Below are 16,659 nucleotides of genomic sequence, written 5' to 3'. Positions count from 1 at the left end.
TTGCCCCCTTTTTACAGGCCTGTATGTCTGAACATTGAAAAAGATTTGGGAAATGCAGAAATAATTTCCTCTTTGGTAGACTGCATTTTAAGAAGAAAGATTCTGCTGCCAATGTTTAGTGATCTACAATGTGGTAATGTTAACTGAACTCTGATGAGAAGACCCATGGAACATTTTTAACACTTCGATAGCAACCCGTCTTCTGGTAAAAGAAAAAAAAAACAAAACAAAACCAAAACAAACCCTATATTGGTAATGATCATTCATTTTCCAGTCTTTCTAGGTCCAGGGAGAGAAGAAAATACATCACTGTTATGCCTTGATTAAATGTGCCCAAAGTAAACCACATTCAAACAGTTGAGGCACGTTGTCAGGCACTTGATTAGTAATTTCCAAAAGTGCTAAAATTAAGTTAATCGTTGACTTTTCTAGGAACAAAACCAAACTCGGGTATTATATGCTTTGGATTGAAAAGCTTCTGCTACGTTCCATTTTTATATATTGCATACAAGCAACACATTCTATTCAAAGATGTTTTAAATCCATTTATCTAAGGATAAAATAATAAACAATATTATTAATAACTTCACTTGTTGGGTAGTAATTAGCATCATTTTATAAGATGCTAATGGGAAAATGGGGGTGTACTGTGGTCTATACGTAATAGGAGATTTATATACACACACACTCCTATATATAATAGAAGATTACAGTACTTTTAAAGCAATTTGGATTTTCCTGAAGTGTACTCTAAATAGTCCAGTAAAAAAATTACACAATAAGCTTACTGACACAGACAAAATCTGGAACTTCAAATCCTAAACAGTAGCAATAATATTCTTTACTTACATAGAAACAAGGCTTGATTTATTTATTAAGCCATGGTTTTGTTTTGCAAGTCTCTGACTGCTTTATTAAGTGCTTTCAGATTTTCGCCTTTACATTGATATAGGCTTCTCCCTGATTTTGATATATAAACTGATAAAGCTTTTTATGACAGAAGCTATATTTCTACTACAGATTTTTCCAACAAGGATCTTTTTAAAGTATCTAGCTTATTATGTTGGGGTAGCTCATGAGAAGATGGCATCTTTTCTCTCTTGAAAACAGAGTATTTTATACAAGCTACAGTAAACTTTGACTGTGTAATGCAAGTAAATGAAATGACCATTAAACAAGGATGACCATGATAGACTAGTAGGCTGGGAAGAGAAAGATACATCCACTCCCCTGAACACAAGCAGCAAACCACTTCAATGCAGCAACCTGGGGAAAGTTTAAGGAGCATGCAATAGTTCACACAGACACAAAACTCAAAATCCATATATAGTTTTGTGAAAAACACAAGAAGCAGCAAAGTGACAAGTAACAACTGGGGTTTACCTTTTCAAAAATCAGCAATATCGCAATGTGAACTAGTGTTAATTATTAAAGTAAACATATAGAAGCAGCCTTAACTGACACTTTTCCTTGACCTAATGTTGCCACCTTTCAGGCTGCACACATCAATTTAAAACTTTGATTAAAATTGAAAACATACTACTTTTCCAATGACATCTTATGAAGAAGGACTGAGTTTTTCTCTTACGTTTCACCTTTTTTTTGTATCTTTGTAGACACCTGTCATAATATTAAACAGATTCAACTTTATAGTTCAGTGAACACCTTGTTTGTATCTCTACAGAAATTTCTATTCACCTAATAAATGACAGAGCCAAAAGATACCTGTCTGGAGAATAAACGCTGCTAAGAATCCTAAGAAGGTACATTTATGATACACAAGCAACAAAAGGGCAGTAGGACTGTGGGAAATGTAAATATTACAAATCTTTCTATCAACTCTGAATGGGAAGCAGTAAAGGAGACTATATAATCTCAGTTGCAACACACAAGACTGGAAGCTCTTCCATTCATTTTTTCTTAAATTGTGGATTGGCTTCAAATAAGGTCCAGCTGGTAGTATGACAATTCAAAAAGCAAGAGGACGTCAATTTTAGATATTCATTCCACATGTAAGTTCACTTATTTAGAACTACCACATTTTAATTTTGGTTGATTTAATATTGCTTTTGGAAAAAAACTAGCAGCCTTTCACACTGCTTGCACTTAAAGTGTTATGTTAACTTCTAACAGAATAGTAGGTTAAAATTAATCAATTCTATGGATTTTTCCTTCCATACATAAGACAATATTATAGTAAAGGAACTACAACACAAAAGAAGATCAACGTGATTTGGAAATCATGATGAAATCATAAATTGTCATGATTTGGAACAGAGAACAGAAACTACAGCAAGGCAAACGTTTTAATATAAATTACTTAACTTTACAATATTTAGTTAGGTAGTGTTTGTGTTTAATATTTCCATTTTTTACTTCATTGTTATTATCCTTCTCAAACAAACTTCACTTTTGTAGTTCTGGAAGCTAATCCTAAATTATAATTATCCTACAGATGCTCAGGGTATACCGCAGGGAAAGCTTGCTGTTGAGAATATTTACAAGCCTACCTTACAAATAAATACTCTACCTTCTATGTAGAAAAAAGTGCTGCTGACCTTCTGAACTTCCACTACTACCACTTGAGCAAAGAGATCTCTGCTCTTTTTCTACTAATGCAAATCAATGTTGACTCTTTTGAATGCCATTCTTTGTTACTGATTGCAAGTAAAAAAAAAATATCCAAAGAGTTAAAGGATTACAATTTCTTGTCTTTATGACTTTAAGTAAGAAATATCCACAAGCCCTGCCAAGGAAGCCTCTTGCTCCAAAGAGAAAGACTGCATCAATTAAAACTCAACAAATGTTTCATAAGAACTGTTCCTTATTTCCACACATGAAAAACACCTAGTATTGTATAAGACTAGTTCAAATAATCTCACATACCTGAGGGAGAATTATGAGCTGAAGCCAAAGACTTGGATTTTGAATCTGAAAGTCGAGAAATGCTATTGGCTCGAGTTCTAGCAGAAACTTTACTACTATCTCCTACTGATGTTAACCTTGCACCACTTCTGATAATAGCTTCTGGGGTACGAGATGAGGCAGTGCTTCTAGTTATTGTTGCTTCAGAATCACTACGTGCTGATAAAGAGCCAAGTCGAGTTCTGCGAGGTTGAGCAAGTAAGTCTATTCTGGAAATACTTCTCCTCCCTGATGGAGGTTTTGACGTAGAACTTGTAGTGGACACTTCGGAAGCCACTGAAGCCTTATCGGCATCAGCAAGCTCACTATCTGAGGCTTCACCAAGCCGTGCTCTGCGCAAGAGAGAAGTCCTTGTAGGACGAGGTCTTGGAAGAGTGGTAGATTTACTAGATTGCCCAAGTGCAACAGGAGAGGTTTTTGATTTAGCTGACTTTCCTTCCATCTTAGAATGTAAAAGTTCATCTGCTGAAGCAAAAGGAACTCTTCCATGTGATTTGCCAGAGTAGGTTTCCTGGTCAGATGATAAGATATCAGAAATGGCAGAATGAGGTACGCTGGATGTTTGGTCATCATCTGTCAAATCTACTGATGGTTGTCTCATTCTTCCACTGGATTGCACAGTTTTGCGAGCATCAGCTCTAGATGCACCATCTGAAGATCGACTTTTTGTTTTCTTTTCCATCTTTTCTCTGGCACTGGTTGCAGAAGATTTTAAAACATCCTTTGAAGGGGAACCAGACGAACATCTATCTTTATATAAGGTTGTAAAGCTCTTCCGCTTCTGTGTAGATTTTCTTTCAGTGTCACCAGTAACGAGACTGATTGTACTGGCTGTATCTACATCTGATTCTGGTGATATGGAATTATCTCTGTTATAGCTAGGAGTCTCAGGACCTTCATCAGTTTTATTTTCTTCACGCAATTTAGCTTCAAGGAAAGCCATTACAGCTTCTGTGTCTTTTAAAATGAGTGTTGTATCTAGACTAGAATCGGTGTCCATTGAATCACTTCTGTCACGTATTCTGTTTGCGGGTGCTAAAGGGGCAGCAGATCCACTTTGCTTATTAATGTGAGGAATAAGTTCTATAGGTATATTTGTGCTAGGCTTATCTATAGTAAAGCTACCTTGCCTCACTAATGGTTTTGAAGATTCCTTTTTTTCTCCACCAGATGCTTTAGGACTTTGTCCTTTAATAGTTTCTTCATTTTTTCTTCTTTTTGCCTCACTCTGCACCAATTTAATTTCTGCTTTATCTGTAACATGTCCAGGAGCTTTGTCTTGACTATCTGAAGTTTTGGGTAACATAGCAATCTCTTCCCTACCTTTCTCAACCTGGTTTGTAGCAGGTTTTGTAGAGGATAATTTTGTGGGTGTCCAGTGTCCTTGCTCCTTTCTTTCTTGTTGTTGAATTTTTGCTAAAGCTTGTTTCACCACGGAAGTTTCTCTGCCGGTTTCAACTCTCTCTTTACTGGAAGAGCTGGGGAAAGAAAAAACTTTGTCTCCAGTAGCTTTGGGTGAAAGACCATTCATTGTTCTGCTTGACTTAGCTATACTTCTGCCGTCAGCATCTGAGGCACGAACTGGAGTTTCTTTCTCCTGAAGTTCAGTGTCTTGCTTTTCACCTATTTCTGATCTCTGATGAGATATAGTTTTTACTTTTGAGCTTTCATTCACTTTCTCCTCTTTGGGAAGCTGTGGAAGTGTTCTTCTCTTTCGCTCACCTTGGCTGGTCATAGAAGCAGCTGAACCAGTGCTTCTGATGGAAATACCAGACTCACTGATGTCTGTGTCTAAAAATGAAAAAGAAAAAAAATATCTGAGAAGTCATTCAATAGCAAGGTAAATAGAAGCATTAAATTCTTAAGGCTGCGTAAGACTAATTGTCATGGTTTAAGCCCAGCCAGCAACTACGGGCAACCACACAGCTGCTCACTCACTCCTTCCTACCCTCAGTGGGATGGGGAAGAGAATCAAAAAATAAAAGTAAATCTCGTTGGTTGAAATAAAGACAGTTTAATAGGGCAGCAAAGGAAGAGAAAATAAATAACAACAACAATAATAATAATAAAAAATATATAAAAGAAGTGATGCACAATGCAATTGCTCACCACGCACTGACCAATGCCCAGCAGTCCCCAAGCAGTGATCTCTGCCCCCCAGGCCAACTCCCCCCTCAGTTTATATGTTGAGCATGATGTCACATGGTATGGAATATCCCTTTAGCCAGTTTGGGTCAGCTCTCCCGGCTGTGTCCCCTCCCAACTTCTTGTGCTCCTCCAGCCTTCTTGCTGGCTGGGCATGAGAAGCTGAAAAGTCCTTGACTTAGCGTAAGCACTACTTAGCAACAACTAAAAACATCAGTGTGTTATCAACATTATTCTCATACTAAATCCAAAACACAGCACTACACCAGCTACTAGGAAGAAAATTAACTCTATCCCAGCTGAAACCAGGACACTAATAAACCAACATAAAACAGAACGGAAAAAAAGTCAGTAGTCCATCCCTCTGTTCTATGGCAGGATCAATTATACTTTGACAAATACATGTTTAAAAACATTTCACAAGTTCTTAAAAATCTCAGCTGATGGAGATTTGACTACCCCTATAAGCTACCTGGGTAGATAACTCTTAAAATATTTTTCTTATTCTTTAACATCAGCTGGACTGTCTCCACTTTAGCCCATTAGTGCCTGTCCTATTCTCATTAGTCATAATTTCCTCTTTACAGGAAAGAATGGAAACACTCCTCTTATTACAGCGTGGAAACTCTGTTTGTGAATTACATTAACTACCTCTGAACTGTAATAAGTTGTACATAACTAGCTATGTTATTTCATTTCACTGTTGCAATACATTTTGTAATAAAACCCGAACAACATCATGTACTAATAAAATTCAGAATGGGTATCTCCTGATTGAAAAGATCACATATATCAGAAAAATATTTCTGTATTACTAGAAGTAGAATGTTAAGAGTGTCGTACAAAAGAACAGTTCATTGTACACAATCCAAAGTCCTGATACAGAGCATGTGTGTATGAAAGCAATGTCTAAAAGGTTGCAACGGAATTACTGCAATGAACCCTTTCCGGTTTATCACAGAGACGTGGCCAGGACAGAAAAAGCCATCTTCCAAAAGCGTACTTTCTAAAACTAACATATTGCAGAAAAAGGGAAGGAGTAATTTCAAAAGCAGGGTAAGACTGCAAAGACAGAACAAAATCCCCTCCTCCTGCTCTGCTGTAAACAGGCAGAATTTCTTCCCAAACATGGATAATTTTGGTTGTGATTGAACAATCGCCTGTTTGTGTGGCATCTTCGGCTAATTACTATCTTGCTGACACTCTGTGACTGTATACTGGGAAAGGGGGCACTTCATGAACATTTGTGTCATTCTTGCAGAGGGACTATGATATTTTTTCCTGCTTCATTGTAATTTCAGTAGATACGTTCCATAATATGGGCTAGGATCACTCTCATGTAAAAAGGAAAGTTTTCATCGATAGAAGAATTTGAGCTACGTCAGATATGCTCTCTCTGAAATCACTCTTTTAGCCAGCTGTGTACACCAGGACCCTATATATGAATGTAGAGCTTTTATGCTCTCACAGTAGGTTAAAATAGGTACACAACAAATCACTGTTATAGCAGCACACCATTACGACAGGGAGGGGAAAGCAAGTCTTACATTCCTAAACACATTCAGCACCAGATTTCAAAGCTACTGAATAGAGTAAGATCCCCCCCTTGCCTGTTCCACAGCTCAAGGTCTTGAGACCTCCCCTCAAGGAAGAGGCTGCAGTGCTGGGAGACACTCTTCCAGCAGTGTTGTAAAGTCCTACTCATGAAGAAAGAACTTACTATGGTTGAGAAAGCAAAAAGAATGCTTTTAACCCATACAAGACACTGTAGTACAGAAATACACAGAAGTATAAAAAGCCTCAAAAGAATGAGTACTACTGCTAAAGCACTTTCATTGAATTCTTACTGGATATAGAATGCTCTTTAGGCAGAAAAATATGGCCATCCCATGAACTGCTGCAAGGAATAATTGATGATGAATACCCCCATTTTAGAACCAAACTTTATTTTTCCACAGTGATGACTCTGCCCTCCTTGCCCATTTAACAAACATAGCAATTGTGCTGTCAGAAACCAGCCTTTACTACTCAGAGAGAATATGAATTGCTCTATGAATTGCTCTGACTTCAAATGTTTGGACAGAAAATAATTCTTTTTGCAATTTCATTTGCCAGTTGTTGCAATATAACATGACATACTTACTAACACACATCTGTCAATTCACTTTTCACCAGGAGAAATGTATAAACAATTGCTCTGCATACCCTGTTGGGATCTTTCTGTCAAGGCTAGCCACCAACATTTATTGTTCCAGGAATATAAACCAGAGTATAGGGCTTCCCTCTCTGCAAGAATTCTCTAAGCACTTAATTGATTATCAACAATCATACCGTATGTATATAGTTGTCTATAATGTACAGTGGTACACATCTGCTATTTTCTACCTGAGCTCTTCAATCTTTTTCTCTTTGCACAGTGCCACACCTTTGATGAAGAATGCAAAATGACTCACACCTTTTTTTGTATAATCTGTGTTAGGACACTCATTTGAGAAGCAGGAGGTATCTCTGAAATCTAAGCAAGGTTTTCTAATTCCTGGACTATTTTTCTTGGAAAGTATAAAAAAATGGAAGGTTCAATGAAAAATCAATGTGATTGCTACCTGTGAAGTTTGACTTCTCTAAGACATACCTACCAGACCAAATCTTTTACATATATTTAAGGCATGTAACTTGCTTCTTAGTGGATTTCAAACAGTCTTTGGTAGAAGAAAAGCGTGGAGTTGTTCAGCACTGCCTTTGGCTATACACGTTATGTGAAGTTTAACTACCAAGATTTCTAAAGAAAATACAGGCATCTAAGTCAACGAGACAGATTTTGTGAATTGGTCTTTGGACATACATATCAAATTGCATTTTCATTACATCTTTGATGTTTGAATGCTTTCTGGATTTCTCCTTAAGTATTTTAGAATTCTTGCAGTATGGATATGCACTACACAGTAGTTGCTTCACTTAAATCATAAAGTTCTTATAATGGTAAAAGAAGCATTCATCTCTGAAGAAGATCCTAGTTAGGGTCCCATCTGAAAGTGACAGTTTAAAACAATATAAAAACCCCAAAAAGCCCCAAGCCCCTGATTAACCACCCAAAGGATCAGTCTTGAGAGCTCTGATTTTAAGTGCTCTGTATGTATACCTGATCCTTCCAAATAGTGCAAAATTTGTTTCCATTATTCTATATACAAGGTATATCAGGTAATTTAATTTTTCCCCCTTCCATCTCCTTTGACTTTTAGTATACTATGCAAAGTTCAACTGCTATGAGGGGTGGAAAAGCTACTATAGAAGCAGCAGTTACTGATAAGAATTCTTCCATGCATTGATACAGAAGTCTGCATTGTGCAACATCAAAAGTAAAATTGCTTTGTAAGCTTCCCCAAAAAGTAAAATGAGACTGTGAAGTTGGAATGTATTTTATTGCTTGCTTTACTAAATGGCCTCACCTTCTATGATTTTAAAACCATGTGAACTTACTTCAAAAAGTAAATTATCAGAAAAATAACTGTATTTGATAAACCAGTTAATGAAAGTGTATGTAAGCATGTTTAATCTGCTGAATATGAACCCGAACAGAAATTCGGTTACTAATCAATACATAACAGCAGCTTCATTTTGGAAGAAATTTCCAATAATATTTCAATTTAATCTTTTTTTTTTTTAAGTAGTCAAGTTATTTATTCAACTTTAGAATTAAAAGTCATGTTTTTTCTTATCCTTTCACTGTGCCAGAATAATATACAGAATTAAAGCTAAACTCTTTTGTGAAGAAGCTAAATGGCTTTTTTCCAGTAAAGAATAAATTGTACAGGTAAGATCTATATACAGAACATAGCAAGTATCCAAATTAATTTATTAGTGTTATCTAAAATCCGAGGGCAATAAAATAAATATATCACAAATCCACTTAGGAAATGTATTTATTAGTTACAACTAAGTTAAGGTGTTGTAGGAGAAATAGAGGGAATTTGAAAGAAAAAAATATAATTATCACCTATGGGATTCAAGATTGAGCAGTTCAGACAATGGTTCAGTTCATCTAACCTGGGCTGGGAACAAAGAGAGTTATCTAAACTTACCAAGAAACCTAAAATTTGGGCAGAAAAATATGGAAAAACATAATTATTGGGTTTTTGCGACCCCCTCTTTATTTTTTTAAACATATCATATGGAATAGATAAACACTTTAGAGAAATCTCTATCACTACGCTTTTACACTGGTCTGAGGGCCTGAGGAAGGTGGCTGGGGAAAAAACAGCAAAAAACCCAAAGAACTTAGTAATAGGCAATTTTTTTTTCTGCAGAAGGCCTGACTGCTGGGCAGAGTGCTGGGACGAGGTTTGCCGTTAAGCAGCAAGAGAATCACATGGTTCCACTCTGAAAGCAGTAAAGACTTCGTTTTGTCAGTTGAAAATGCAGTCTTCTGAGAGACTAACTTATAGGTCAAAGACGTAGCTGGCTCTGAAATTGCAACAGACATGGATTCTTGAAAATCTGAAGAATGTCAGCAGCTATAACAATAAAAGTAGAGAACAGACATTACACTTGTGCATGTAACTCTGGGGAAAAAAGAAAGAAAAAAAATCCGACCTAGAACACTGCTCAGAACTATAGAAAAAAATAGTTTATTCTACTCACCAATGTCTAACAAGGTTATCTGGCATGTTCTGTAGATGGTAGTATATCTTCTGAAGTGGTGTACACAGAAGAGCATTTCTACTTCTAAACCACATCTTTTCCCCTAACCTTTTAAACTTTGTTTTGATGCTGAAAACTTCAAAGTCAGCTGGAATAAGAGGAAATACTGGAATTGCAGGACAAAAACATATCTCAAGTAGTAGACTGATAATTAGTTACTTCTTGATCACTAAACAGCATTATCACTTTCAGAATATGAAGCATTCATTAATATGACATCCCTTTGTCGTCACCAGTCAATTTTGTAATGAAGAGCTACATTAACTCCACCTCAATACACAACTACCAGCATAAGAATTACACTAGAATTCTGTGTTAAATCATCATCTCCAAGGTGAAATTGAGAGGAAGAAAAACAGCAGATGAGAAGTAAAGTAAGGTAAGCAACTCCTTTATAGCCAAGAGTGTAGATCTTAAAGAACCAACCGTTTACAATAAGAAATGTGAATAGTTTAACTAAGGAGAGACATAGCCCAAACATCTGCCACTCACAAGGAAGGGAGATAAAAGTTGTTCATTGCCAAGAAGGTTTCTATGGTTTTCAAGAAACATAGGGGTTTTTTGTTTCCGAGATAAGGAAGTATGCTATGCTTCAGCTGAATAACAACTGAGTAATGAAGTCTCAAGTTGGACTGTTTAACTATTAATCCACTAAAGCAGTGGATTTTGGGGTCAGTACTGAGAAAAATGTAAGGAAAGAAACATACTACGCACACCAACCCAAAGTGCATTCAAGTGAACATTTCTTTAATATTAAACAGGTTTTGTATTTTTTGTTTTAGTTATTCAGTTTAATATTGGCACTCTTCTACCATGCCAAACAACACTACCGTTGAGCTCGTTTTTATGCTGTTTCTTTTCAATAACACGAACAAATTTCCGGTGAAGATGAGGTACCAAGAGTAAAGAAAGCTGCTTATGTAGATACCCAATCGTTCTTGTCTCCCTTTCATAGGTTTCTTCAACTTATAATAAGAACAGCTTTTAATACCGTTTTCTAATGGAGCAGGCACAGATGACTCCAATCTGATGTCATCTTGGTCATGACGTGTGTGATTAGCAGCCAAACTGGCCCATTGTGATACCCAACGTTTACTTCCAGGGGCAGTAGAAGTTTCCTAAAGAAGAAAAAAAGCAGAAGAAAAATTACAACTGTTTGATAAAAAACATGTCCTCTTTCCAGGTTTTTCCTGAACAGAGATGTCAGACACTATTTTCCTGGAGAAAACTGAAAAAGGAGTTTACCTCACTAAATTTTAGAGTTACCAGCTCTAGAATGGCAAACAAACAAGTAAACAAAATTTATATAGTTGCAGAATCAGTACAGAATAAACAGCTTTCCTAGTGCAGTACACTTCTAAACACCAGGACCTATATAAAATATACTATAACATGTGCTAGTTTTAAAACCAGGTTATTTCAGTCCTCAGCTCAGAAGGGTAGGAAAAAAACATGGGGTGTAGGTGTTCAAAAATTAAAAACGTGCTTCAAGATGAGAAAGTGACATTTTACCAGTTTAGAAGACCCTCTTGTTCAGAAGAAATATTGTATTTACTTCATTACAGAAAGACTACCTTAAGGACTGAAAGAGTAAGATAACTTGTGATGGAAAGGAAGGAAGATCAGATTATTTGTTTGGCCTAAACAAAAAAAAGAAGCAAAGATTAGTTTTAAACCACTCTACTGGGTAACAGTAAAGTCAATGTAATCAGTATCTGATCATTTTTTGCAGCTGACTTAGAATGGAAATTAATTTACTTTCTTGACAATAAGCCTTTTGAAACCTTGAACATTTTTAAAATGTAAAAAAACTAAATATAAAATTAAACCATCTTTTTATGTTGTGTTGTTATAGTAGCTTAAGTTCCCGCCCTCCCCCCAAACTAACTTCTAAATACAATGCAATATAACTGCTTTATCCAATATATCATAGTCTCTCTTGCTCATGTCTCCAAAAAAAAGACAGCAGGCAACTGTCGATGCATGTACATGCACACATGCACACACAAACATAGCATACAGTTGTCAAAGGCTTTATAGAAGTTTACACATGTAATTTATTGGATTCAAAAGAGAAAGCACTGCAAATGACAGAAGTCACTGACTACAGTTACAAAGGAGTTACGTAACCATAGACAAGTTAAACGAGAAATCACAATTCAAGATCAGAAAAAGAGATGGGAAGGACACAGATACCAGTAACTTGCTTAATAAGGAAATTTGTTGGGGCTATTTCAAAGGTTGGCTGAAGCTCTGCGGCCTGTTCAAATTCTGGCACTTCTATTCAGAACACTGATTTTTGCCCAATGCCTTGGCAACTCTGGGATTCTAGTCTTTGACCAGAAACCAACTCTCTAAATTTTATAAAATTTATTTAGCGGGAATGGAATAGTGAACAATGTCATCTAGTATATGATCACTTCTTTGAAATCAAAAGTTACTCAGGCATTTGAGAAGACTTGAATTTATGATCTTGAATTTCTCCTGATGAAATGGATGACCCTAATTAATGCAAACAAGTGCAATTTCACAAATCTCTTTCAGAATACTATGAATGTAGTAAGTCAGAGATGCTCCAAATAATTTGTTTGAACTATTATTCAAATTTCCACATTATAAATTCATTTCTTAGAATCAAAATGTTACAAAATTGAAGTCTAATAACTGAAAAGGAAGGCAATTCAATGTTTCTGTTATTTATGGGCATTTCTGAACACAATGCAAGGAAAAGGGTGCTAGAAAGAATATTACCAAAAACCCATGCAAAAATGTACAGCATTTATGCATTGACAGCTACTGCTGAAGCCTCATTTTTCTTTCATATCTCTTTCTTTTCTGTATTTCCTGTCTGTACTAGTGAACTTCCATCTTTAATAAAACACTTAATTACAGCCAAAATCAAATATGATAGACATCTCAATTATCTTTGCTATAGAAAACTCCAACTAGTTCCTAGTGAACCACCTAAGCAATTCCAGAGATACAGATATGATATGTATTGGAAATCTGAATTCCACTTCAAAATAGAGAAATATATTAAGACTTTGCAGATTAACTACAGTAAAGCAGCATGATAAATTTTCTCTGAAAGTAATTACGCTGCCACAAAAACATTTTCTACATAGCAGTGGATGTAAACGTGTTTTGCCAACTCTGTATATACAAGCACAAACAACACAGCTATGAAAAGCAGTTTGACAGTAGTTTGAGCACATCCAAAAGGTGAAAGGTTTATAAAACACACATTTAAAAAGTCACATTCAGTTATCCTAATGTTCTTCCTATAATCCATATCAATTTGCATCCTACAGGCTCTCAAGCAAGCAATCCTCCAAATCTTCTCTCGAATACCAAAAGGAATTTCCTAGTATTTCAGAAAAGCTGGGTTTACGTAAGAGATACCAGCCTTTTAACTTCGTCTTAAATGTGCTTTCCCTTATGCTTATCACATATACAAACTAAATTGGAGTAACAGATCTTCACAAAATGTACCAATGGATTTCTGTGGATTTATTATTCAGACTGAAGATTTGGGGCTTCAGGATCTACATCTGAAAAAAACCCCACCCCCCCCACACATGACACGTGGAAGCATCTCCAATACTTGACATTTCAGAGCAGAATCTTATTTTTTAAAAAATAAATTTCAATAAGCTGAATAAAAAAAATAAAATAAAATTCATCTCTTCAGACACATACTCCAGTCATCCAGTCATCTCATGTTGTAAGAATCATATCATGCCATCCTTTCATAAATTGAAGTGGCATCTTAAAAGCAGCTCTTTTAGTCCCTCCCCACTCTACCTGCTTCAGAACCATACTCCTCCAGGGGTGATGATCGGTTTAAGTATTTCCATACTTACTTTATTTAGAGCCAATGACTTCACATTTGTTCCTGGAACAACACTGACATCTATCTCAAATAGTTCTTTTTCCTTCTGTTGCATTTACTCCACTTATACAGCAAAACCCAGCAATTGTACCCATCTCAGCTACTACTTTGCTAGACTAAATGAATTGTATCAATCTTGTACCTTCTCTAGTCTTGTATTTACACTTCTTCACCAAGAATGGTAACAATTCTAGTGCTAGTATTTCAGAGGCAGTTTCACCAACACTTTCTACCATGGCAACAACACTGCCCTTTTCTTCTGTCAATACATTTTCCAGGGTATAAAAGGGTCGTATTTGCCTTTTCACAGCCATATGACATTGGTGACACAATCATCCTACGTTTCAGTATAGCATTTAAATTCAAACAAAAAGTAAGTATCAAACTTCAGACTGAATGGTTTGCTCTACAGAAGGACAGGAAATTAGTCCAATTAGAGAGGACAAACAAAAGGAAATACAGCCTCTAAATACACACAGCAGCTCTGCACTTCTAAGAAGCTATATAGCAAATATTTACATGAATGAAGTTATTCAGTATTCAGAATGTCAACAGTATTATTTATTTTATCTTCAGTGGGAAAGACGTGAAATGGGCATTCAAAACAGGAAAAGGAACATTGTAGTCAATGGCACTGATGACCTTGCAGATGCAGAACCAGGTTTCTAACTGTGCTGCAGTCTCAACAGAAAATTAAAAAAACCCAAACCCACAAATCAAACAAAACCCAGGTATGTCCTTAAGAAGCACATCAAAGACAATGTTGATAAACCATGTACATTATTTAAGAACTGTGCTTAGTATAGATAACTGGCCACTGAACATTAAATGGAAGCTAGATGGATAAATCATAGCCCAAATGTCTGCAGTATTTTTGTTAATTGAGCGCACATCGTAAGAATAAATAACAACAACAACAACAATAATATTCTCTTTGTTCTCTATCTTATTTAATTTTTGTTCTTAAATCACACTTACCTTGGTTGGCAAGTGGCAGCTTATAATATAGAAAATAAAAACATTTAAATATTTTAAAGAGATGAATTTAGTATTTTTACTGCCTATCTCTAATCATTGAAAAGGCAAGAACCAGTGCATGCAGGCTCAATCCAACTGTCAGACATTCACTCTGCATTTTATTTAGTCTCATGACATACACTACTCCGAAGTACCAAAGCTTGTCATATCAAAGGAAAAGCTGTGAATTTCTTTACAAGACAAGCAGTTTTTTAGGTCCTTTCCAAGCATGTGATTCATGATACTTCACAAGCCCTGTAAAGTTAAGATATTTGAGTTCAGAATAATCTTTCAATCCCCAAATTGTTTTTATAAAATCTTCATAATTTCCCAAGCCATCTTTGCCATATTCCTGAATTGAAATCTCTGAAATTTTTATTCTCTTTTTCTATGTCAATCGTGTTCTGAATTCACCTCATTCTGCTAAATCATCCATAGTTACAACTGTGATGGGCAGCTGGAACAAGGTTCACCCACAATCTGAGTGGATGCAAGCCTGGAACACTGAGCTACCCTGAGGTTCCTGACTATTTAGCCAAGATCTTCAATAAGGTTAACTTATGACCTGCAGCTCAGTAATGCAGTAAGTCTTCCAAAAACCACAAGCAGAAAAGCTTGTATATAATGAGAACATGATATCCATATACTTTACAAATCAAACACATTTGCCTCTCCCTTTCCTAATGATAAAACAGAGTGTAAGATTTGGTAATAAGACTTTAAATATTACAGTCTTCTCTCAATAGTTATCCTCATGATTATTTTCCCATTATGATACTACAAAAACACACCTTTATTTTTCTGAATCAGCTTCTTTTACTTCTACATACGTATCAACTGACTTCTGTTTTTAACTTTCTCTGCTAAGTTTTTTTCCATCTTCATCTGTCTTCAACTCTTCTTACACTAATTCTTGCTATATCTACATTGCTTATGTCAGTTTTGATCCTTTACCTACCGAACAATTTTCCTTTTTTCCCCCTATAATGCTGCGTAATAATCTTGTAAATTAAGACTATGCCAAATAACCCATTCCCTTCCCAATGTATGAAGACCTTTTCATTCAGCAAAGCATCCACAGTAATAAAAAGGCATCATTCTTGTAATTTCAATCTAAATCAAAGCAAGTTTTAGTATGCCATTGCCAGAAGGATTCTTAAACTTGCCCTATAATTGCAGAAGTCTGTCTTCTAAAATCAAGCCCTGTTATTTGTAAAATATGACACCTGAAAAGCTCAATTATGTTTATAAAATAAATCATACTTTCTTCTGCTGCTTATGAAATCATAGAAATGGGAAAAATATAAATCCTTTAAATAATCTTGAAAACTGGTATGGCACAAGAGAGCTGAATGCTGCAAAAGGCATGAAAAAGAAGAGAGGGAAAGACTGTGGTTACAGATCCTTGCAAAGAAGTAAGGTGAAAGGCAAAGTGTCAAAGTGTGTTGAATTCTTCCACACGATATGCTCATGCTGTATGCCAATAATACTTGAAGTAATAACCTTAGAGAAACTATTCAAAGATACTAATCTAGATACACTAAGTATGTTACTGTATCAAGACTGCATAGTAGCTAAAATATGACCATGATAAAGAACACCTTCTCTAGGGAAACAAATTCCTAGATACTAAAACCAATGTATTTGCATGGCAGGCACACAAAGTCACACTTTAAGCTCTTGATATATTCCAGAAAATTTGCTTAAAGTTTGCTAATTTACAGGATCATACTTCAGAAACAGTTCGCCATGGTAAGCACAAGTATGGTGTGCTTTGTTACTGTTACCAGATTAATTCTGCTCCAGCGTAAGCCTGTTCTGTTCCCAACACATTTCAAGTTACAGTTTATCCCTCACAACGATACCAGAATGTCTCCCAAGATTTCAATATGAAATATGATTAACATCTAGCTTGTGTGCGTGTTCTGAGTCATATATAAAGAACAGCATTTTCCTTTGCCTAATCTTTCACCAGCTGATTA

The 16,659-nt window shown here is 35.8% G+C and overlaps 1 protein-coding gene across 1 annotated transcript in view; it reads right to left on the bottom strand.

Moving 5' to 3' along the window:
• Positions 1 to 16,659, bottom strand: part of CEP170 (centrosomal protein 170kDa) — a 104,619-nt gene that overhangs the window by 21,117 nt on the left and 66,843 nt on the right. The window contains exons 11-12 of the mRNA XM_010562600.1: positions 10,760 to 10,886; positions 2,887 to 4,716 (exon numbers count right to left, since the gene is read on the bottom strand). Coding sequence (XP_010560902.1) covers positions 2,887 to 4,716; positions 10,760 to 10,886 — 1,957 coding nt within the window. The remainder of the gene's footprint in view (positions 1 to 2,886; positions 4,717 to 10,759; positions 10,887 to 16,659) is intronic.

This window comes from Haliaeetus leucocephalus, unplaced genomic scaffold (genome assembly GCF_000737465.1).
Source record: "Haliaeetus leucocephalus isolate CR32 unplaced genomic scaffold, Haliaeetus_leucocephalus-4.0 Scaffold162, whole genome shotgun sequence".
Taxonomy (NCBI): domain Eukaryota; kingdom Metazoa; phylum Chordata; class Aves; order Accipitriformes; family Accipitridae; genus Haliaeetus; species Haliaeetus leucocephalus.
The sequence above is the reverse complement of the archived record's forward strand: the minus strand, read 5'-3'. Positions and strand labels throughout refer to the sequence as shown.